General features: G+C 34.5%; 1 protein-coding gene across 6 annotated transcripts in view; it reads left to right on the forward strand.

Moving 5' to 3' along the window:
* Positions 1 to 24,552, forward strand: part of FAM185A (family with sequence similarity 185 member A) — a 31,005-nt gene extending 6,453 nt beyond the window's left edge. The window contains exons 3-9 of one of the 6 annotated variants that reach the window (XM_045578523.1): positions 340 to 432; positions 4,372 to 4,510; positions 13,620 to 13,661; positions 14,432 to 14,527; positions 18,361 to 18,495; positions 23,869 to 23,930; positions 24,415 to 24,552. In XM_045578523.1, coding sequence (XP_045434479.1) covers positions 340 to 432; positions 4,372 to 4,510; positions 13,620 to 13,661; positions 14,432 to 14,527; positions 18,361 to 18,495; positions 23,869 to 23,930; positions 24,415 to 24,429 — 582 coding nt within the window. In that variant the 3' untranslated portion in view covers positions 24,430 to 24,552. Of the gene's footprint in view, positions 1 to 339; positions 433 to 4,371; positions 4,511 to 13,619; positions 13,662 to 14,431; positions 14,528 to 18,360; positions 18,496 to 23,868 lie in introns of all 6 variants that reach the window. The other 5 variants (XM_045578522.1, XM_036429641.2, XM_045578525.1 and 2 more) reach the window with 5 other exon arrangements.
* The last annotated feature ends 857 nt before the right edge of the window (positions 24,553 to 25,409 follow it).

The raw sequence follows: 25,409 nt of genomic DNA on the forward strand, positions 1-25,409 counted from the left end.
AGTAACAGTGGTTATTGTTGTCATCCTCCTCATCACTTATGTGTAGTTAGCCTGTGAGTGGTCTTTGATTCCCAAGTTCTTTTTCAGTGAAGCTACTGGAACGTCCATGTAGCTCTTTTTCCCCTTTGAATCCACATGGCTTATTTAATCTCCTTAAAGCAGTTGACATTCCTTTTTACTTGATGTTATTATTTCAAACAGTGCATTTCTATTTAATTCCTGGTTCCTCTTTTCTGCTTTATTATTTAAAAAGAAATGTGTAACATGATAGAAATCTTATTAGTATAAGTCAAATTTATTCTCTCTTTTTCTCTATGTATTTTTGTATTTGTCTTTCAGAGTCAAAAATTACATGTTCAAACTAAAGGAGGCAAAGTAATCTGTCTGGGAACAATTTATGGAAATATAGATATTCATGCATCAGATAAAAGTGTAAGATTGACACTTTTTTTTTTTAAAGTAATTTCAGCTTTACATCAAGTTGGCTCAAACAGTGGGTAGGTTCTATCAAATTTGTGGCATAATATTATCTTTTACTGTATTTTAGTTCATAGTAAATTCAAATTTCAAATTAAGGTGATTAAAGGTTATGAAATTTAAATTTTAGTTTGTGATTTAATTTTTTGACAGTTATTTAGTTCCTTATGTAGAATCAGTAACATCTTTAAATACTCAATATTTTGTTCTATTATAGTTCTGAAGAGATTTTTATGATCATGGATTAAAATGGATTATTAAGTAATACCACCATAACTGGGATTAAATGTGTTAGGTTTATTTGAGTGTTTTTTCAAAACCTGTTTACTTTCCCTTTAGGCAATTGAATGATGGTTTTCAAAGTTCAACTTTCTTCAGTATTTCCACAAGATGGCACCACTAGATAGCATAGTATTACTATTCTCAAAAATTTTTATTAGCCATATGGATTTTGGTTGTTATTTTTAAATCAACTTTTGTTGCTTTCTGTGATTTAACATAATATTAAGAATAAAGGTATAATTTTGAAGTATGAATTGTCACAAAATTTATAAACATGATAAAATTTACATCTTTGAGAAACATATAAATCACCTTTTGTTTTGCACTTACACAGTTTGCAAGGCTCTTTTGTTATACAGTTGTTAAAATCCATACTCAGTTTTATTCTCAGACTAGAGGCCTGGTGCATGAAATTCATGCACATGTAGGTTCTCTAGGTCTGGCCAGTGATCAGGGCCAATTGGGGCCTTCCTTCTCCCAGCTGCCGGCTGCTGGCTGGGGCCCTCCTTCATTTTGCACCGCCCCCTAGTGGTCAATGCACATCATAGTGAGTGGTCAAACTCACAGTCGGTTGAACTGATATTTGCATATTAGCCTTGAATATAGGGATAATTGGTAAGGAGGAGTTGTGAATATATCTTTTACGTACATTACTGTTAGCATAATTAAACACAGTAGATTATAACACTAATTGTTTCTACTGTTGTCACTTTTATTTTCTGTCTTTAACCTCTGAGAGATGTTTAAACATACACATTTACATTTATTCTTTAAAGTAAACTAGTATTGAAAGACACTGCCTTGCCTTACGTAGCAGCTCTCTTGAGATGGCATTTAGTTTTATCTCTCAAATTGCTGTGGTCTTACAGGTACAAAAGGGAAATTGGACAACTTTATAGTTCCTTCAGACTTTGTCCTTTAAATGAAAGCTCATACTATCTGAAATGATCTAAGTTGCCAGAGTATTATATATTGGCATTCAAATATAAGTATCAAAGAATAATTTAAATTATCTCTTAATTATTTGCTATTTTGAATATTTTGGCTACTGTTTCCACTCATTTCTTTATTTCAACTTCCATGGTTTATTGCGTATTCATTTGGTCCTACTTTCTATTATACTATTTTGTTTTCTAGCTTGAGTTTTGTGTTGAATCAGTCTAGATATTTCTTCTTTACTTATAGTGTTCATTTTAAAGCATATTTCTAAGTTTAAGGAGTTTTATATAAAATAAATGCTTATGAAATATGTTAACTTTTAATATACTACTTTCACAGACATACTTTGCATATTTGAGAAGCAGCAGAATTGGGTTTCAATTTTGGTTCAGCTACTTACTAAGTTCTTTAACTTCAGATAAACTACTTAATCTCTATATGTCCACTTTTTTCTAGAAAATGGAATAATAGTAATATACTTCATTCTGAGGGTTGTTATGAGGATTAAATGAGTTAATACAGATAAAGTACTTAAAATGATGTCTGGCATGTAAATAACTCTAACATAGTGTTTATTATAATGATGGTGATAAAGTTAAATGAAACACATTTAACAAAGACAACTTGAGCAGTCCTGGATCTCAGTTTACTTTACTGAGACTTCATTATTCGTAAAACAGAGATGGTATTATTTGTTTTTCCCAGTCAACAAGATTATGAGAATCAAATGAGCTCTAAAAATACTTAACAGCATTCTTTACATGTTATTTTATATGGAGTTGCTGTTTTTAAATTATATCATTAATTTCAGTACCTTCATTTTGGTACAGAGAAGATAGAAATTCATATGATTCGTGGATAAATTAATGATATGTTTGTTAGTTGACCTCTGTAGATTGGACTACAAAGCTATAGTGCTTCTTTAAAAGTTGGTTTTCATTACATGTAATGTTGATTTACAATAACTAAACTTATGAAAAGTTTTTCCTGATTTTCTCAGAAAAGAAAATTATAGTAATTCTCTGTCAGGAAAGTATTGATTTTGGGATCTGTTTTTTCTCTTTAAATAGCTGTTTTCTATTAATAAGCAAGCTATATAGTTTAATTCAAAGAGTCTATTTAAGATTTGTTTCATTACCATCTATAACTGTAAATCAGAGCCTCAATATTTTGCTGTAAATGGTGGTGTCCTAAATGTAATTGTTCTAGTTATTATCTGACATAGTGCATTATATTAGTGAATTTTGCATTTGTTGAAATTAATTTTATAGAATAATCAGTTATAATTAGTATATTGTGGTGGGGGAAGTGTACTTTCACTTGCTTTCATTTGCTTTGGTGGAGCAGTGGAGGATATATTTCTAGCTTCTTACAGAGTAAAATACTTCCTGTTTAATGAACAAAGTAAATCCTTGGCATTTTCCAGATATTCCTAGAGTCTCTTAAAGGCTATTTGGTTGTGGAGAGAGTCTAATCAAAAGTGCCTCTTTGTCAGTTCAATGAAGCTTCAAATATTCTCTCATTGTTTATATATTATCTTTTGGTGTTTCCTAAAACAGCTTCTGTATCTGTAAAAAACTGGAATATTCCTAGTTGCTATCTGTTTTGTGGAAACTTGGAAAATTTAAAACCATGCATACAGCAACTTTTCATGAGGAAACTTTGTAGGTAAAAGATAAATTTTTCAGGAATTTTATACCTTTACTATAACACTGAAGAATGCCAAACATTGTATTCTCACAAATTTGAATATATCTATCTTTTATTGATAGAATTATTGAAACTAAATTTAAAGTCAGAATTTTTGTGAACCCCAAATTAGCTTAGAGCAAACTGTAGTATGTAAAAAGCAGTTGGGTGTGTATTATCTTATATAATAAAAGGCTAATATGCAAATAGACTGAATGGCGGAACAACTGGTTGCCATGATGTGAACTGACCACGAGGTCCAGGCACTCAATGCAGGAGCTGCTCCCTGGTAGTCAGTGTGCTCCCATAAGGGAGTGCCACTCAGCCAGAAGCACCAGCAGTGGTGGGAGCCTCTTCCACTTCTGTGGCAGCACTAAGGAAGTCCGGCTGTCGGACATCCCCTGAGGGCTTCCAGACTGCGAGAGGGTGCAGGCCAGGCTGAGAGATCCTCCTGAATACACGAATTTTATGTACCGGGCCTCCAGTATATTTAATAAAAGTCCATTAAAAAAAGAAAGCTTTAGAGAAAGAAAAGCAATGTTGGAGGGATCATAATACCAGATACTAGAAAACCATTTGTTCTCAAAACTGCGTGGGTACTGCACAAGAACAGACATATAGACCAGTGGAACAGAACAGAGAACCCAGAGGTCCACACAACCCATTATGCTCAATTAATATTTGACAAAGGAGGCAAGACCATACAATTGAGTCAAGACAGTCTCTTCAATAATTGGTGTTGGGAAAACTGGACAGATATTTGCAAAAAAAAAAAAAAAAAAAATGAAACTAGACCACCAACTTCTATTTCACATTCTACACAGAGTGCACTGTCACTCTTAATCTTGTAATTGATAGGGAATCAAAGTCAATAAAGTGGGTACTAACTCTTTATGTAGTTACCTACTACTTCTGTAGATACCATTTTGGCATTTTACTGGTATTTGTTTTATAATGAACTGATTTGAGTCTGTCTCTTACTAGACTGTGACCATAGATAAACTGCAGGGAAGTTGTGTCAATATATCTACTGAAGATGGCTTGCTGAAAGCCAAGTATCTTTACACAGAATCATCATTTCTATCTTCTGCTGCTGGGGATATTACATTAGGAAGTATTCATGGTAAGATGACAACGGCCTAATGCTGTTCAGACTTTGCATGTAATGTAAATTTTAAGAGATGACTCTGTTTCTCTGTCATTAAAGGATCTGCCATTAGGAAGCTGGCCCTCTAAATTATTAATTACAGAGTAACCATCTTTTATTTATTTATTTATTTTTTAATATATTTTATTGATTTTTTACAGAGAGGAAGGGAGAGGGAGAGAGAGTTAGAAACGTTGATGAGAGAGAAACATCGACCAGCTGCCTCTTGCACACCCCCTACAGGGGATATGCCCACAACCAATGTACATGCCCTTGACCGGAATTGAACCTGGGACCTTTCAGTCCGCAGACCGACGCTCTACCACTGAGCCAAACCAGTTTCGGCTAGATAACCATCTTTTAAAAAACCCATAAAATAAAATGACTTATAAGCTTTTTAATTTGGGCAAAAAATTCAATATTATCCTGTTATACATGAAGGTAATAATAATTCTGATTTTTAATGAATTTTCTTACAAAAAGAAAACAGCAGTAAGGAAATATGTGCAGGAGATACTAAGAGGAAAGCACAAATAAATAAGAGCAGTGTTAAAGATAAAGATGGGTTGTGAGTGGTTGCTTTTATGTTATGATAGGGAAAGATAAGGATTAAATAAGTTAATGAAATATTTGTTTGGAATCTAATTATAGTAACTTAGTGATAAGTTACTAATCTGACTAAAATATTTTATGTGTGTTATTACTGGCACAAGATCCTTTCAGTACCCTGCTATTTTCAGTTTTCTTTGATTAAATATCATCTCGTGACTCAAAACATGTCTCTGTGGACAAATAATATTACTTTGTTGATTCATTTTGTTGAAAGAAGAGAATATGGTGAAGAAATATGGCAAAGGTCATGATGGTAATTTGTCACTCAGCATGCCTCTTAAATTTCCACATAACAGATGATTCAAGTTTAGGCATGTTTTCTAAAATATATATAGGTAGAATTAAATGCTTTTTGGGCCATTTTCCAGGGAGTGTAGGCTAAAACATTTTCCATATATACACAAATAATTTATCTTTTATAGGGAAAGCTGAGTATTGAGATCTGTACACTTTGGCAAAACTTCCAGATTTTAGTAGTGAGCATGAATTATTAAGTGATACTAGAAAAGCATGGCTAGTGCTAGCCAACCTCTGTAGCAAATTGACAAATAGTCTTACAGTTTAAAAAATCTTGCCCTAGCCATGTGGCTCAGTTGGTTGAGTGTCATCCTGTGCAGTCAGGATACATGCCTAGGTTTCAGGTTCCATCCTGTATGAGTGGCAACTGATAGCTCTTTCTCTCTCTCCCTCTTCCTTTCTCTCTCTCTCAAATTAATAAAAACATGTGTTTTTTTTTTAATCTTAGGAAATGAGTACTTACATTCTTGAAATAATTCTTGAGCCTCAATTTAATAGTTGTACTTCATCAACCATTATTACAAAGTTAAGGTATTACTTAAGAAGCCCCAAATAGCTTAAGTCCAATAGAGCTATATCCAGATAAAGCAAATAGTTTTGTTACTTATTTATTACTTTTTTACTCAGCTGTGCCTTGAATAGTTCTGATAATTTGTAACTTTTCATAAGTTAACCAGTTTTTCATAAGCATTGCATAAGTATTATATAAGCCCCACCTGGGTCTGTCAGTAGGTTGAAGCATTGTCCCATGCACCAAAAGAGTTGGGGGTTTGATTCCTGGTCAGGGCACATACCTAGACTGTGGATTCCATCCCTGGATGGGGTGCATATGGGAGGGAACCATTGATGTTTCTCTCTCACATTAATCTATCCATCTATCCTTCCTTCCTTCCTTCCTTCCTAAATTAATAAACATATCCTCAGATGAAGATTTTTTTTAAGTATTGTACTTAATGTATTGTGTAGCTTTTAATGGTAAAGCAATTCTTTATCAAGTCAGGTTTAATTAACACCCATGATAAGCTCTCTGCAGTGCCGTGTTTATACCATGTTTATACTAAATTCATTAATTTTTAATTTTTGCTTTCTTTTAAGTTAGATAATCATTACATTAGGTACAGTTCATCATTAATAGTTTACATGATACTAAAACAGAAGCACAAAGGCAATCCTCAAAATATTCTAGGTCTTTTGATTACTTAAAGTAGCTGAAATAAGAAAACAATTGCAGGGATAAAAGAGTTTATCATTCCTTATTTTTTGTAAAGCCTTTTCTATTTACTGACTTTACTATGAAGTTAAGTACCTTTCCTTGGGAGATTTAAATCTGGATCAGACCTAGATCATCTTTTGTCTTAGATTGGGTTTCTTGAAAGCAGACTCTCAGATGAAAATTAGAGTATAGCAATTTACTAGGGAGGCCTTCAATGCCATGCAAAGAAAGGAAGCCCAATTTTCTTGGAAGTTGGACTGTGATGCAGTCTCAAAACCCCCGAGAATGAGCTCTGAAGCTGGGGTGATCCTCATAATTGTCTCAAGTTGGGGTAAGGAGAGCTGGACCTTTATATCCCCAATTATCTGACCGGACAGGGACTGGACCCAGAGCAGGTCTTCCTCAGGCGGGCCTGTAGTGTGTGGATTATTGACTTCCTGCAGGAAAGATTTCACATATGAATCCAGGTGATTTTGAGAGTATATTTCTTAATGCTGGGGACAGTGGAACAAAGGAAGGACTTAAGGGTAGAAGAAGCAACAGGAGAGAGCCTAGGTGATGCTCTGCTTTGGCTCCCTAGAAAGTGAGCCCCAAGACAGGGCAACTAATAGCTCACTGGGAAGTAAAAGGCACAGGGACGGAAGTGAGATAAGGCAGAGCTGCCGTTAGTTCACTGGAAAATCAGAGAAAAAGGGGGCTTAGGGAGACAGGTTCAGGTGGTAAGCTCAGGACGAGCTTTTGCTACCTGCTGCTCCCATGGTTGCAAATCTCGTGGAGAACCTTGGTGTTTAGGAGAAAAGAAGTAAAAAGTTCATGCCTGAGAAGGGGAATGGATGTGATCCAAAGAGTGCCCACCAGCATCCTTTTTCTTGAGGATTTTTATATCTCTTCTGGGGGCCAAAATCTTAGGGGAGGGTTTCAGTAGAATATTCATTAGCTTTCCAGGTGCATTTTAAATATGCTCATATATCAAAATGAGTGTATAGGGGAGTTTGGGATTATTTTCTGGTCAGCTTCACCCCTTTGCTTTTATCTTGTAAAGTCTGTCTGTCTGTAATCGAGTTTTTGATATTTGTTTCTCTGACTTCATTTTTGGGTTTGGCTGGCACAAATAGCATTAATTGGGTCTCTATGTTCTATCTCCCTAATCAGGATGATTTAAGCTATTCATTCCCTGGTCAGAGAGGAGAGGTATCAACCATTTGTTAAGTTGCCTTGGATAGGGAAAATAAGGTCTTGCTGATTCACTAGCTGGCTATAAATTGGTTAATTCGTTCAGCCTTATTTAATGATCTTGTCTCAGTTTCCACATTCTACTTGCCCATGAATTTTCCTAGCTGCTTATTATCCTGCCTCAATTAGATGCAAACTGCCTCAGAAATGTGTAATCTTGGGCCAAAAAGGCTATTTGAGCCCCTAAGAAGGCTGACAGCTGAGGGCTGTCTGCCAGCATTACTCCTTACAGTTAAGAAAATAAGCCCTTTGGTTAAAAAGGGGTTCGGGATGATGAATCACAGCATCCACTACAGTTATATTTATTGATTTATTCAACACACAGTGTGGGGCAAAAGGAGGTTTACAGTTGTAACTATATGAAGCAAAGTTTATCCTTGTATTTTTTTTTATTAATTATTGTATTATTTCCCATACCATGACTATTAAACCTACTTTTATCACACCCCAGTATTTTCTAGTAGTAAGTAATGAGTAAGGTAATTAACGAGTAGTATTTACTATTAAAGTTGTTTGAATCACAAGTATTAAGTATTTATTCCTTCTAATAAAAAAAAACAAAACTAGTTTATTCATTGATTCAACAAATATTCCCTACTGTTCTGGCACTGGAGGAGATCAAGTGAGAGAATAAGTACTTAGGTTGTTTTTAGATAAAAGATTTTGTTACAGTATACTATTTTGATTTCTTTCTAAGTTACCAAAATTAGATTGTAAGTATATTCTATTTTGCTATTTGAATATTTATGATTTTAAAGAATTTTATACATATATGTGAAATATATTCACATGTATTCTAAATATATTTTTTTAAATATAAATTATATATATATAGTTTTCTGACTCTTTGAGAGAGAAAGAAAAGCTTCCTTGAAATACCTTGTTGGGATTGGTTTTACTTATAATTTAAACATATTGATTAGGGTTAATATGTAGGAATACTCATGACAGGTATTTTAGTGTTTTATATTTTACTGTTTGAAAGTAAGTGATTAATAAGTAAAATTTCATATTAAATACTTAGGATCTTATTTTAGTTTTGGGGAACATACCTTGATAAATAGTTGAATATTAGTTCTCTCATTTTCTCAGTACTTCAAAATTCCTTTGTTTCACCAAAGATTTGGCAGTTTGTACATGTTTAAACTCTTTTTTTAAATAACTACTGTGCCTTTTAGAAACTTGCAGGGAAAAGTTATACTAACTATATACACTCCCAGTTGATAACTTTTATTTTTATTTTTAATCTTTTTAAAGATATATATTTTTATTGATTTTAGAGAAGAAAGGAGAGGGAGATAGAGATAGAAGCATTAATGATAAGAGAGAATCATTGATTGGCTGCCTCCTGCATGCCCCCTACTGAGGATTGAGCCCACAACCTGAGCATGTGTCCTTGAGTGGAATCGAACCTGGGACCCTCCAGTCTGCAGGCCAACGTTCTATCCACTGACCCAAACTAACTAGGACTAGTTGATAACTTTGGTAGTACTGAGAATTTCATAAAGAAATGTCCCAGTTTGCCTTAAGAAGGACATGTAGTCACTGGTGAATTTATAAATCTGCCTTGTAAATTTAGAAAGTCAGAAATAATATAAAATGTTAAAACAAAGAAGCTTTATATTGGAAGCTTTTTAAACTATTCATGAAGTTTATGAAAATATTTAAATTTTAGTATTAAGTCCATTGTAAAATTTTGGTTTATCATTTTGACCTATTATATTAATATTGAATCTAGACTTAAAACACTTTTATAGGAAATACTAGAAAGGAATTACACTTCCCTTGTGGTATAGACAGCATAAATTTTTTTTCAAGATTTAAACATGTGATACTAAATGTTGCTATTCCATGCCCTGTTTGGTCTCAGCTTAGCTGCTTGGAGGGTCTTGCTCCTTCTATAAAAATGATGGTGCCATCTTCAGTGTGCTACTTCCAATCTTCCTTGAAAGGAAGAGAGATCGTAGAGGGTCGTGTCAGAAGATTCAGAAACCAGGCCTAGAAATGCATACTTTACTCCTATCATATACTATGCTATGATTTTGAGAACCATTATCTTCTTGAGATTGCTTTACTTTCATCATGAGTACTAATGATATACTCTTTAAGAAAGACAGTATTTTCATTAAAAAATAGTAAGTTTTTACTGCATTCATTGAAAATATTAAAGCTCCTTTGCCTTGTTGAGTATGTGAATGGACTCACTAAATGGCTAACTATAAAACTATGTCATTGTTCTTTAGTAATACTTATTTAAAATCACAAATATTAGGTGTCTGCTTCATCTTATTCTTGAAGTGTTCAGGAGTTGGAAGCAGTAAAGAGAATTCTGAGTGGAAACATCCAGTGTCTTACAATAGGTTAATTGTCCAAAGCATAGTTTTCATCTATTGATTGCCATTTCAAAATTCTTTGCCAATTCCTTCAGTGTAGGATGAAGTCAGTGGACTAGCATTCCATGATTCTGCTGCAGATTGATCTTTACTTCTTTTTCCAAACTAAATTTAAACATTTGTTTAAAAGACAGGAATAGGATAATTGCTCTAGACTTTCCTGTTCAAAGGGGGAAAATGAGAAGCACAAAGGAGTCATTGGTCTGTAGTGATTTTGAAATGTGAACGGGCAAACCTTCATGGTTTTGATGAGACCTCAAGTTCTAGGAATAATTCTTTAGGATTCCAGGCTTTGCTCTCTGAGCTCTGGGTTCCTTGCCTCTGAGTCCTTTTTTTTACATGTTATGTGGCATGTGTTTGCAGCTGAGTAGTTTTCTCAGACTGCTTTCTGCCAGTAGAATTTTGTGGGTCCAATGGGCTCTTTTCATTTTTTATTGTCGCTGCTCCTGTTAGTCCACTTTGCAGTGTTTGCTGATGTATTCCTGTCAAAAATTTTGTCAGCCTCCTGTGAATCACACTGGGGTTTATTCCACTAGATAAAAGGCAATATCCAAGAATCTTTGAAAATGTGGGCTTCTGAGAGGTATTGAGGTACAATGCCCTCCAGCTTTTTAGAGGGCCTATTGTTTGTTTGAGAGCATCTATGATCTTTTTAATCTTTTCAAAGGACTTTTTGTGTAACATTAATACTATGAGGTACCACCCTCCATCTTTCTGGGGTCTTAATAGAAGGTTTTACAGTTGCCCCCTTGGCTATATTTTTAGGCCATGTGTGTCAGTGTCCTGGAAGCCATTCTTAACTTTAGTATTTTTACCATCTTAAGAGACTGAGACTGGTTCTTTTTTGTTTTAATAGTTCTTTAGATTATCTCTCTTCTCTTGCATTTTACTGTGAACAAAAAGAAAAAAAAAACAATAGGCAGCACCTGCAACACTGACTGCTTAGAAATCTTAGCTAGGTCATTCATATAGTTAAGTATATTTCCTACTTTCCATATTACTGAAGGGGATAGTGTTGCTAAGTTTCTACTACTACTTAACAAGGGTCCTTCAATTTCCAAAAACATTTTTCCTCATTTCCCTTTGAGCCCTCATAGGAAGCATACTAACAGTCTGTTCAAGGCAATTTAGACCTTCTCTAACATGCTCCTCAAAATCCTACCAACCTCTACCCAATGCCAAGTTCTAAAGCTACTCCCACATTATTAGGGCAGCATCCCACTTTCAGCTTTCAAAATTTGCTCTAGTTACCTCTTCCATTGTTCCAAATTATCCCAAAACTTAGCAGCTGAAAGCAACATTTATTGTCTTTACAGTCTGGACGGGTCAGAAATCTGGATGCAGCTTAACTGAGCTCTCTGCCTCAAGATCCCTCAGGAGATTGTAATTGTGGGCTCATTTGAAGATTCACTAAGGGAGAATCTATTTCCTAGCTCACTAAGTGTGATTGTTGGTAGGATTCAGTTCGGATCCTGTTAGATCAAGCATATCAAACTCACGGCCAGCAGGCCACATGCCTCATTTATTTAAACAAGGCATGCGGCATTGGCAGCGAATTTATTTATTTTTTAAAATATATTTTATTGACTTTTTAGAAAGGAAGGAAGAGAGATAGAGTTAGAAACATCTTTCAGCTGCCTCCTGCACACCGCCTACTGGGGATGTGCCCGCAACCAAGTATATGTCCTTGACTGGAATCGAACCTGGGATCTTTCAGCTCACAGGCCAATGCTTTATCCACTGAGCCAAACCAGTCAGGGCCAGCCTCAAATTTAACATGCTTGTGTTAGATGGAGGCATCTTTGAATTCTTTGCTTGTGAGCCTCTTTCACAGGGCAGTTGGCAACATGTCTAGCTGGCTTCCATCATAGCAAAAGATGGCTAGCAAGAGAGAAACCAGAATCTGTAACTTAATCTTGGAAGTAACATCCCATCATTTTTGCCCTATTTTCTTTGTCAATAATAAATCATTAGGTCCAGTTCACACATGAGGGGAGGAAATTATACAAGGACTTGAGAGGCAGGGATTATTGTAAGCCATCTAAGCAGCTGTATAATCTTTGGCCACTATTTGCATGTGATGGCGAATCTACATTTCCTGGAAATTAGAAGAGTATCTAGAACACACCAGTGAAATAATATTTACATAACACATTTAACAGTTTCTTTACAACCTTATAACCTACTGAAACTTGAAAATAATTTTATGAGCTTAACTTCATACAAACCACGTTTTGTTCCCATACAACTGTAACTGGTGTTCACATTCTACCATGAAGTATGATGGAAAATAGGACTTTGAAGAGATTTTTGTTATCAAAGCACATCTGACTATTGGGAAAATTAGTTATGTGCTCTTGAAATGAAATAAATGAGTTTACTTACCCTAGATTAATATTAAGGTAAATATATATATATATATATTACTTTTAAGTGTAGTTTTTGAATCATTGTAGAAGAGGTAATATTGCTTATACCTTCAGTATAGTAAATATGGGTAGTATGGCTTCAGAGTAATTATAATACGAACATACACATGAAGAAAAATATCCTACTATTTTTGGTATTGGAGAAAGGGGACTGGGAAGAATGGTTGCAATATCCTATACCTGGAAAATATATTTTCATTTAAAGATGGAAACCTTTGAAGCTTTTTTCTTAGTCATAGTTCAATGGATTCATTATTCCTGCCCCAAACCTCTTTTAACTCTTGGAACAGAAACCACTTTAACATATAAGCATGACATACTGGCCTGAAAAATAATTTTTTTTCATAGATTATTTTAGCAATATTTGATTCAAAACTTGACTTTGTGTAGTCTGATAATTACAGTAATATTTAGGTTGAAAATGCATAGTCAGTGTATTTAAGTAATATTTTCTTTTTTATCGTTTACATTATTATTGATATCCCCATTGCTCTCTTTCTGCCCGCCTCCCCTTACCTCTGTCCAACACCAAACTGTGTTCTGTGTCTGTAGGTTATGCATGTATGTTCTTTGGCTATTCCCTTCACCTTCTTTCATTTAATTTTTTTCATTTATGGATTTTAGAAATATGATGTTTCTTTCACATTTACCAGAATGTATGGTGGTATATTTTGTAGTTATGCTAAAAAGCTTAAAATGGAGTGGAGGAAGAGTGTGTATAGATGCCTAAAACTTTTTATTTCAGAGTTGCAACTAAATCTCTGTTGTGTGATACTGAGAAAAATTGCCAATGACAAAAACTGTTTTTAAATAACATTGTGGATATCCAGCCATGTTTTAGTATACATAGTTTCTTTCTAGATTATTCCTAATATATGAAATTGTCTTTCGTTTTCTCTCTTTTACAGGTAATATAACATTACAAAGCAAGATGGGTAATATCACAGTAGGTATGTGCTAAGATGTTAATTGGTAAATTTTGCATGCTTTTTAAAATGACTATATTTGTGGTATTTTTCTTAGGGTAAATAAAGTCTAAACATGTTTAGGGCCACCTTAATTATGATTTTCTTTCCCTGACTTAAGGTATCTGTTCAATTCCAGAAACTTGAAGAAAATTTAGATATAAACGAGCTTCACTCACTATTCAAGTGCTTCCCTCCCCGCCCCCCTGCCCACATTTCTGTCTCTCTCAGAAATGCAATAAAACCTTATATAGAGTAATGTTTCACTCTGACCAGAAATTTGATAAGAAGAGAAAATATGAGATTTTAATTTTTGTTAACTTTGCTACTACCTATATGTTGACTGTACACAAGATATAATTCTTTAGTAAAAATTGAAAGTTGATAATAAACTAAATGTGCCAATGATGCTTAATGATGTTGGCTGTCAACGATTCATTGCTTGGGTACTGTCCTTCCTACACATTACGTTTTACAATAAACATGTTTAGACAGGGTGCCTCAGATGTTTAGAGATAAGTTATGCAGGTTACTGTAGTCATAGGGATTTTTTATTGTCTGGGTGTATAATTTTAGATTTCTGTTCCTGCTTTCATTTTAAAGCAGAAGATGGCATAGTTATAAGAATTTATAAAACCTTGCAAGATTCTTAGCTTATTATCCTAATACTAAAGCAGAGCTTTTTATTTCAAGTTTGTAATTCCAGTTATTCAAATAAGAATGATTATGCTTATAGCTTTTTTCCTTCCTCCTAGACTCATCCTCTGGATGTCTAAAAGCCTCAACTCATCAGGGTGCCTTAGATGTTTATGTCAGCCAACTGGGGAAGGTGGAATTGAAATCCCATAAAGGTTAGCCAAATGGAATGTTTTATTTTGACATGTGGTGTAAGGAAGGTTTTACATAACATTCAGGAAACAGATGGTCAATTTATCTTATCTGTGGTACTGACATAATGATTTCAAGAGCATATCTTTAGATAAAAACTGATTTAAAGACTGGAATACTACTTTGTAGACCAATGATCTTAGAAACACTGGGGACAGATGGCCATGAAGACTGACTTTCCCTTTGTAGTTCCAACAAAAATGTTATAATATAGTGATTCACTATTATAAAAAGTTTTAGTGTTAGTGTTTTTCAATTTAGCTTTATGTCTGAAATATAATATTCTTTGGAAAATGCTCTCTTTGGAAGCTTTTCTACAAGTCAGTACGTGGACCTTCTGTGGCCATCACTCTAGAACACATGTGTCAAACACAAGGCCCGCGGGCCAAATCCGTCCTGCCAGGCCTTGCAATGTGGCCCGCACCGCGCTGTCATCACTGCACTCCACTGCGTTTCCATCACAATGACAGTTTATGACTGTTCAGTAAACCATTCGGCCCGCGATTTAGGCTGGATTTTAGATTTTGGCCCCTTCTCTGATTGAGTTCGACACCCCTACTCTAGAATAATGATTATTTTCAAAATGTGATCCTGAAGTAAAGGTATCACCAGAAGGGGCTTCTAAAGTGATTATTAACTTAATCTCTTGAAGTATCAAGACTTATTATGTGGCCCTGGCCTACTAGCTCCAATAGGCCAAGGTTGTAGATTCCATCTCCAGCCAGGGCACAAAAGAAGCAACTAGTGAATGCATAAATAAGAGGAATAACAAGTTGATTTCTCTTTCTTTCTCACTCTCCCGCTTTCTCCCCCTTTCTCTCCCTGTTTCCTCATTTTTTTCTCTCTCTAAAATAAATAAACAAACAAACAAATAAATAAATGCTTATTTTGTTTTTCTGTCTATAATCTTATTTCAAATAACTTATTCTAAGCGTCCAGCTCTTTCATTAAAAGTGGTACACTTTTTAGTCATATGAAGACTGTACATGAGCATGCACATAAGCATGCTGGCAAGTGGCTTGGGTACTTGGAGTAACTTGGCCATAGGGCTGAAGTGTCCTGTGCAGAAAGTTAAGAACCATAGCTCTGTATAAAAAATAAAAAAAAACTTTTAAAAATAAAGTCTAGAAGCTCTTGTATATTGGCCAGAACAGGGCTATGTGTATAACAAGGAAAATACTTCCTTACAAAGACCAGTTGTTCCTGCAGTTGGTAATTTCCCACATTGGTTTAATCCTTTTTTTTTTTTTTTTTTTTTTTTTTTTTTTTTTTTTTCCAATGAGGCTTACTTGTCAGAGTGTCAAAATAAAACTACAATTACAGAGGTCTGAAACTGAAGTTACTGCTGACACACAGATGTGATTTGATTTCTCAGGATCAATTTTTTTCCTTTAAATCATACCATGTTCTAGCTAAATTTCTAAGAGCTTCATTAATGCTATTCAGTGTATTTTGTGAGTGCCTTAAAAGTCATATAATTGCATTTGAAAAGGAGAAGAAAACCTACAATGATTGCATTTAATGTAACTAGTAACAGAGTAAAAGCTCTTACACTGAAAGTTTTTTCCTGTTGTGTATGGATGGCAGAAAAATAAAAACATTGTTAATCTTCATCCACTCGAAATATTTTTCAGTGTTATTTAAAATGTTGATTAGGATTACAATTTTGTGTTTTCTCCGACTGAAACCATGTTACTGGCAGAAGCTTAAAAGATAACTGGAAACAAAGATTTCTATTTTATTTTAGGTCTCTTTAATTCTCACTAATTTGGCAACAGTGACTTTTCAGAGTAATAGAAACTTAGTTGGGATTCTGTTGCTTAATGGTTAGTAAAGACATCTGGAATCCTTTCCAATTCTACCACTGTCTTGCTATAGGGTTCAAGAGCCACCTGAGTGTCCTAGTTTTTCAACATTTGTCATGTGAAAAAGAATATTATAATGCTTATTTTCTCTCTCCCTATGAATATCAACATGGGAACTTACTAATTCATTCAGAAAGTCTGAGTTTATGCTTGAGAATCAGGCCTGCATCTGAATACTGACTTTTATACTTAAAATTTGTCCTTGACAAAACCACTAATCTCAATATAGTATGCCTTCAATAAATGGTGCTATTAGTATTAGTTTTAATACTACTGAATTTTTTAAAGAGTGGTATTGATGTTGGTAAACATGAAGCAGTTTATAAAGTGAAAAGAGGTTGAAGATATAACAACTTTGCTTTCTAAAAACAAAACAAAACAAAACCCAGATTGTGTTAAAGAGGGAACATTTGGAAGTTTTCAAGTCATGAGAATTCTTCATTTGCAAACAGTCATGGAGTATTGGTAGTGATGGTTTGCTTTTAAAGGGTGTATGGAGATGGGGGTGATGCTGTTTGCATTGCTTAACATTTTTAAAGCTCACAGATTTACGATCCCTTTATTCATTTAAGAACAGAAAAAAATTATCACATTTGATGTATTTAGAGATACAAAGTCCCCAGAAAGTTTTTAAAGTTTGTTATTTTCTTTTTAAAGTATGTTTGATAGATAAACATTTTCCATTCATCTGGAAAATTTTCAGGATTGTTTTTTCCCTAAAGTGCTCATGTTAATTGTTCTGGGGAATCTCTTTTCAGTAGTTTACATTTAAACTTTGAAAAGCAATTTGTTTTTTAAATAAAATAAACCAGTTTTAGTGATGTGCTTTGTTACCCCCTTTTTTGCAGGAGTATATATTTGAGTTCATCAGTTTTATCCCACACTTGCAGCTCTAGTTAGGAAGGCTAACAGGATATGAAATTACCTACGGAAACTTAAGCTGATGTTAGCCAAACTAGGAGGCAAACAATGACCCATAAATAAATGCATTCTAGAAAGAATCTTTAAAATATTCACCATGGATGTCATTCTGACTATCTTGTTCACAGAGCTGAGGTTAATGTTTTATGGCAGGGCCTCTTTTTTGAGATATGAGAAACAGAGAAAGAAAAAGTTCTGAAAGAGAACTCTGCGAATGAGTTTGTACTGCAACCCACGTCATTGTTTCAAAAATGATTCTTTAGCTAACAGGATACTTTTTCTTATTTCTTCCTTTAGATGCTTGAATTACTGCAAGATTATAGAGAGAATAAAGTTGAGTATCTTGCCCTAGGTACCCAAAGACTATAATCCATTGAAAAGAAACAGTTAAAATTCAAGTATTCTATTTTTTTTTATTGTTATCCCCCTGGCTCCTACAAGGTATAACTGAAAGCATAGGACTTCAAGGTTCTAGTAGTTGTGTTACAGTGGTCATTGCGGTTACAAGTTTTGTAATTCGATGAGGTCGCATAGCAGTGTGTGAAATCCCACAGTGGTTAAGAGCATGGGCTTTGTTGTCACTGAACTGGATCTAGATTCTAACACTATCTCTAATGGGAACTTTAGTTCTCATCTACAAAATGAGGATTATAATAATACCTCATAATGTTGGTATGGAGATTTAAAGAAATAATGAGATATATTATACCTTAATAAATACTCAATTAATGATAAATCCTTTCTACAAGCTTCATGTATAATAAACCACTCACTTTTCTGAGATGAGCATTTTTGGCAAAAGAAATAGTTCACACTGTTCTAGTAACTCATACTTTTGACAGAAGTTACTGTGAATGTCTTGCGAGTAAGAAAACGTTGACACCCCCGACCTCCATGAGTAAGGAGAAGACTGTACCAGCAGCAGTGCTACCCATTCATTAATTTTTGTAATAGGCTCTGGTGCTTTTGATTTCTTTGCATTAACAAGCTTTCTTATAAACGTATTACAGGCTCTGTTCTTGTCAAAGTCCCATCTTCTCTTCAAGTTCATTTACAGTTATCAGGAAAAGAGGTCAATGTGAGCTCAGAAGTCGATGTTCAAGAGATGGCCAAAACTCATAAAGATGATGGTGTAATAATTACTGGTAAGGAGGCTACATTTTACTGTGTAAGATGAATAGTCATTGTCCATACATAAATAGAAATATGCTGTGCTTAATTTCAGTTTTAGTCTTTTATTCTTCTCCATTGTCACATTTTGGTGTTTTGATACTTTTCTCCCCCCTGCTGATTATGCAGACATTTTGTTTGGGATACTCACCAGTCCTATTACTGGTTACAATTGATTAAAAATGTTTTATCTTGAAGAGATATTTGCTTACCATGTTTATAGCAGCATTGTTCACTGTAGCCAAGAGGTAGAAGCAACCCATATATCTATTGATGGATGAATGGATAAATGAAATGTGGTATATATATTTCATACAATGGAATTAAAAACGAAGAAAGGCCTGTCATATGTTACAACATAAATAAACCTTGAAGACATGCTCAGTGAACTCAGCCAGTTATGAAAAGACAACTACTGTATGATTTCACTATATGAGATATCTAAAGGACTCAGATTCATAGAAACACGAAAGAAAGAGAGAGGGAGAATGGGGAGCTATACAATGGGTATAGAGTTTCAGTTTTGCAAGATGAAAAGTTCTGGAGATCTGTTGCACAACAGTGTAAATATACTTAACCACTACTGAACTGTAAACATAAATATGGTTAAGATGATACATTTTATGTTATGTGTTTTTACCCCAATTTAAATTTTTAAAAATTATTAAAAACATTTTTTCCTGGCACTACTGCTTTCTAATTCTTGGACTTAAAAATGAATTTAAATACATATAAGGCAGGATTTAAAGTTAACTTTGTAAGATTAGAATAAGTAGGAATTTGGTTTGGTATTATGCACTTCGAAAACTTGTTTGTTTAGTATAACAACTTCTCAGTCCTAGAAATGTGAATAGCTTTACACATTTTTCCTAATTACCTCTGGCTGTATTGATCACTGATACTACTTTTAAAAGTATTTATTGTATAGATAATACATACACATACTTAAAAAAGAAAAACAACTTAATGCTGGTGAGGTTTTCCTTTAAATCTTAGCAGTATAAAAAAAAAAAAAGGAAAGTGTGTGGTGGCGCTGGCTGTGGGGTGTCTTCATAAGAACAAGCTTCAGTTTTAAACATTTTTTGCATGTTAAGAAAGCTGTCTGTTAGAAGTCATAGGATATTAACAAAAGTCATAATAGTAATAAAAATGATTCCCCTTACACTCTCAGATCTAAATCATTGCATTTAATGGGCAACTCTTAGTTACATGATAAAATTTAAGTGTATTAAATATGATAAGAATCAACTTCTTATGTTCTAATATCAAGTTTGATAAGCAGCCAACAGAATTATCATTTTTTGCACCATAATCTAAAAATAATACAAATTTGTTTAACAGTGTTCCAAATGATGGTGTAATCAATTATTATATATATGTTAAGAATGTTTGAATTATAAATTAAAGTTAGTTTGTCATTTTTTATTCTGTTACTCATAAATCATATGAGTAATTTAGATTTCATTTTAACTCCATTTTAAAGTCCCATTCTCATCACTTCAGCCATTATATCATTTAAGAACACTTACTAGTTCTGTCATTGGATAAAATCGGTATCTGCAGACCTGGTCTTTTTATTAACTTCTTGCCCATTTCTACTCTACTAAACCAACAACTTAATATATTTAAAAACAAACAGTATCTTTCCCTAGTCTATCTCTTCTCCTGCTGTCTTCTGTATTTTCCTTCACTTGGTCAGTCAATCACACAACAAGCATTTATTGAGTCAGGCACTATGAGAAACTAGGAGTGCAAAGCTGACAAAATATGGTCTGTCTGCCATCAGAGGAGCTTATATTCTAGAGAGGAAAAATAAATCAGTGAATGCAATAAAGTGGGAAAATATTGCAATAGAGTTATGTTCAGGGTACTGTAAGAGCATGTAGGTGACACATCTAAATTAGACTAGCATTGTGAGTTTAAGGAAATGAGAGCCACACTCCAGTGTGGCTAGAGTACCGACGTAAGTGGAAGAGTGTCATAAAAGGAGGCTGGGAAGTTGGGAATGGGGTCAGATCACATTGGGCTGATTTGAATTTTATGCAAAGTACATTGCCAAGACAGTGAAAGGTTTTAATCTGGGGTTCACATAGTCATATCTGTATATTAGAAAGATCACTGAATGTTGAGTGGAGAAAGCTAAGAGAAGACAATGGTGGAATGAACAAAAAGCTAATTAGCAGCAGGTTACTGCAGTAATTCAGGAGAAAGATTCAGTGGCCTGGACTCCACAGTGATCTGTTAAATTCAACATGTAAATTAACCTTCAATAAATTTTGGCTAAAGAAATAGATAAATGGATGCTATTAGGAAAATGCATGCTTATCCCATTGGTTATCATGAAGCTTCTCAGTCTATTTAGTTCTTTTTGTGTGTTATTTGTTATTATGTCTTACACTCTGGCCCTACTTAAACCAAGAAGGTTCAAATTGCAGAATAAATTTTATTTCTTGTTCATAGTACAAGACTCTATGCACTGATCAGCAGACTTCTTTTGTACTGTTTGGTGCCCAAAAGGCCACAGACCTTATTAGCAGAGAAGGAAAATAAAAGTTATAACTCTATTCCATATATTGGAATAAAGTTAAGACATGGAAAATATTAAAAAGGCCAAAATTGAATTTCTAGAAACAGAACTGAAAACTAAAATGTCTGAAATGAAAAATTCAGCAGCTGGGATTAGACATAGAGGATTTGAGGAAGAAAACGTCTCTCCAAGAATATTTCTTGGGCAAAATTGGTTAATGGTATACTTGCTCAAAACCTAGAGTATGATTATCTTTGTTATTATTTCAAGTAATTGAGAGAAAAATACAATGATAGGCACCATTAAAACTAGCTCAAAATATTTTGCCAGTAAAGATTTGTTGTCAAGATATCTTGGTTTGCATTTCTGTCGAGAGAACTGTAAACAGTTAAACAATATTGACAACATTGGTTATGGAACTGTGTGTGGTATTAGAGGTTTTGTTTGTGAAATACATGCATTAAAATAATTAGATTTCAGCATAATTATTTTCATGTTGTTTTAGAAGTGTATGATTTAGTTTTCTAACCAGCTGGTAAGCTTTTTGAGGGTGCTAACATGTCTTTTTACATCTTTGACCATCCCTGAAATACTTAGCATGGGGCTTCCCATTGTGGGTGGTCAGTAGAGTTTACACTGTTAAAGAGGGAATCCTCCAACTATGATGCACTGAAGTTTATTCTGGGGCTAATAAGACAGCACCAAGATTATTCCTCTGAATCAAAAAAATGTAAATAAACAAAGTCTGTGATAGGGTTTGGGGAAGAGGGTGCAAAAGCTCATCTCAGTCAAGAAGCTTTTCAAACTTATTTTAAACCAGAGAGCTAAATTATGCAAATTATTCCTCAGGGCCCCATCTTTATCCACAGCCAGTGCTGATTAGATCAGGCACATTCATGGTTCATGGCTAACACTTTTCAACTAGGCATTTGAGGAAATAAATAAATTTGGAGATCTATATATTTGGGTAGATTTGGACAGAGCAAATTTAGAGTGCAAATGCTAGAGTTTAAAAATGTCCTAAGGGGAAACTTTTCTCCCCATTTAATGGAAGCCATACAACGTGGGGATAAGGTGGGCATTTTCCATTTCTTGGTCAAATAAACATTGTCTGATTTTCATTGGCAAAGGCATTTAAATAAGGAACAAGGTTTTTATAAGCCCAAGTTTCCATATGTGTTACAAGATTTTTTAAGAAAGGGATTTATAAACTTTACAAATTAGAGTCTCCACAGATTCAGGTCAAAGTATTAAAGGCTTTTAGTAAAATACTGTTTGGCAAGATAGAGAAATCTATTTTAAGAAACCTACATGGAATTTTGTAAATTACCTTATTTTTTTTTTAGTATTATCTCTAAGCTAAAATCGCTTGTGTGTTCATTTTGTTGGTAGCAGCAACACCATGTGTGGCCTCTGCTGCTGCAGGGGAAATAGGCAGATTAGCTTCTTTCTCCATAAGCAAGAAAATGCATTATTATGAAGGTGACAAATAATATATAAGGAAAAAATTGTACATATTTGGGAAAAACTTACTATTTTTTATGCTTTGCCTATTGATGCCAAATAGTGTAAAAAATAATAAATTTAGAGAACCAATGTTCAAGATTTTCTGTCCTTTTTGTTTATTTGAATCACTAGGAAAAAATTGGTATTATAGAAAACTACTGGGTGCAGCTACCTCAAAATCCTGACCTACTGAATGCAGGACAGGCATAAAAAGAACAAATTCAAACTGACAGAGCTGAACCCCTTAATGATGAAGTTAGGGGGAAAGAATAGCTTCTAATACAAGGATTTACTAAAAGGAGTCATAATAGTATTAAAAATATAGCAAAAGAAGTAGAAGGAAAAACTCTAGAGGAAGTCATCGAATACTTAGCTGTGTTCTGGGAGGATACAGTGACCCCTCTAAGACATAAATAAAATTATGGCCCAGGTTAAATAGGAGATGCAATAATTCAGAGAAGAATTTGTATCAAAGAAGCACTTAACACAATGATTGGATGGTACAAAGCACCTTTTCATTAGCTAAGAACATTATATGGTACCAACAAAGGGAAAAAACTTTACTAAAGGAAAGTATTGCCTGATTCGTATGCTTGGATTTAACAAAAAACATTTATATGATGAATTGAAATATTTACAGTTCCTCAGTTCAGATTTGACTTGGTTCTTAAGGACAGAATTGCAATGGAGTGCCAGAGGTGATTACCTTGATGGTGAGAAAAAAAACATAGAACTGCAAGAATTGAGATGGAAAATGAACAACTGAACTCTCTGATTGCCACAGCCTATTACCCTGAGAGAATTTCCAGGCCCCAGGGCACAGAGGGGTAAGAGCCAGAGCCAAAAGATTCCATAGAGGAGGGGGACTGAGCTGAGCATCTAGGGCAAGCATGCAAACTCAAAGGCTAACATGGGCCAAATAAATGAGGCATGTGGCCCAGGGGCTACGACTTGGACATGCTTGATCTAAGGAGACCAGGGCTGTTGGAGTTCACAGGAGAGTTCTAGAGAGTAGGCAGCTGTTAAGGGGGCCCATTTAGCAAAGTACTGATCACTCTGTGTGTGAGGAAAATATCTAATGCTTCCTACAATGGGAATGAACTTCAAAATAATTATGCTGAATAAAAGAACCCAGATTTTAATTAAAGTATGATTACATATACTGGTAACCTTTATAACCCTTTCCCAACTCTATCACAACTAAGATTTTTTGCTGTTCCAAAGCATTTTGGTTTTAAAGATATATTGTTAGGATTTATGTAGTCAAATTTGCTATTGTCATTCAAGATATAATTTTATGCATTTTGTGTTTCAGGGCTCATGAATCAAGGAAGCAAACTTGAAAAATGGATTAAGGCTGATGCCCCAAAAGGCACTGTAAGTTTTAGAAATCAAAGCTGGTTTCAGTCCCTGAAACTGCAAGACTGAATGGTTTGAGCCTGGCCGGTGTAGTTTAGTGGTTGAGCATCTGCTTATGAACCAGTAGATCACAGTTTGATTCCTGTTCAGGACACATGTACAGTTTTAGGCTCGATCCCCAGTAGGTGTGCAGGAGGCAGCCAATCAATGATTCCCTCTCATCATTGATATTTCTATGTCTCCCTTTCTTTTTTTAAAAAAGGAATAGTTTGAGTTGTATTTATAATTTTAATAATTAGTACATCAACAGCTACAAAAATGCAAATTTCACTGTTCATATATTATAAATATTGAAAATAACAAATTGAATGAGTACTGAATTGTGGTTTGTTTGTTTTTGGGGGCTGTCAAAATTTGTATTTACCTGATGTTTTAGTTTTCTTATTGCTCTGTAAAATACTACTTACAAACTTACCGACTTAAAATAACACCCATTTATCAGCTCACAGTTCTATAGGTCAAGAGCCTGGTTAGATTCTCCATTCAGGATACCCATCAGGCTGAACTCAAGATGCTGGCTGGACTTAGTTCTCATCTGACTGCTCTGGTAAAATAAAATAAAATAAATCTTCCAAGCTCATTCTTATTGGTGGCAAAATCTTGTTCCTTGTGACTAAATGAGGCCTCCGTTTTCTTGCTGTCAGTTGGCATTTGCTCTTAGCTCCTAGAGGCCAACTATATCCCTTCTCATGTGGCCCTGATCATCTTCTAGGCAGCAGTGATGCATTCAGCCTCTTCCGCAGCCATGTGAGAGAACTCTGCTATTAAAAGGCTCACTTGATTAGGTCAGGCCTATCCAGGATAATCTTTGTTTTGTCATGTAATATAGCGTAATTATGGGAGTGATGTCTCACCATATTCACAGTTTCCACTCATTCTCAAAAGATTATACAAAGACATAGGTAATAGGGGGAAGGGAGAGGGGAAGGTGAACTATTGGGTCGGCAACGAAGTAATTGCGGGTTTCACACATATATGGCTTCAGTTGAATTTTTAGGTTTGCAGACGTAGTACAAATGTAAAACACATTTTGTTATTTGATAGCTGCCTATTCAGCTGTTAATCAGTAAAAAAAGTTTTTTGATCTGTTTTGTAGTTTTTGTTTGGCGTTCGTTGAAAAATGGAAAATCAAAAGGAACATTTTCGTCATATTTTGCTTTTTTATTTCCGCAAAGGGAAAAACCCATCGCAAGCTCATAAAAAGTTATGTGTTGTTTATGGTGACAAAGCCTTAAAAGAACGGCAGTGTCAAAATTGGTTTGCCAAATTTCGTTCTGGTGATTTTTCACTCAAAGATGAAAAACGCTCTGGTCGTCCAGTTGAAGTTGATGACGCCCTAATCAAAGCAATAATCAATTCGGACTGTCACAGTACAACACGTGAGATTGCAGAGAAGCTTCATGTATCACATACATGCATTGAAAATCACTTAAAACA

This window comes from Pipistrellus kuhlii, unplaced genomic scaffold, assembly GCF_014108245.1.
Source record: "Pipistrellus kuhlii isolate mPipKuh1 unplaced genomic scaffold, mPipKuh1.p scaffold_m20_p_10, whole genome shotgun sequence".
Classification (NCBI taxonomy): Eukaryota; Metazoa; Chordata; class Mammalia; order Chiroptera; family Vespertilionidae; genus Pipistrellus; species Pipistrellus kuhlii.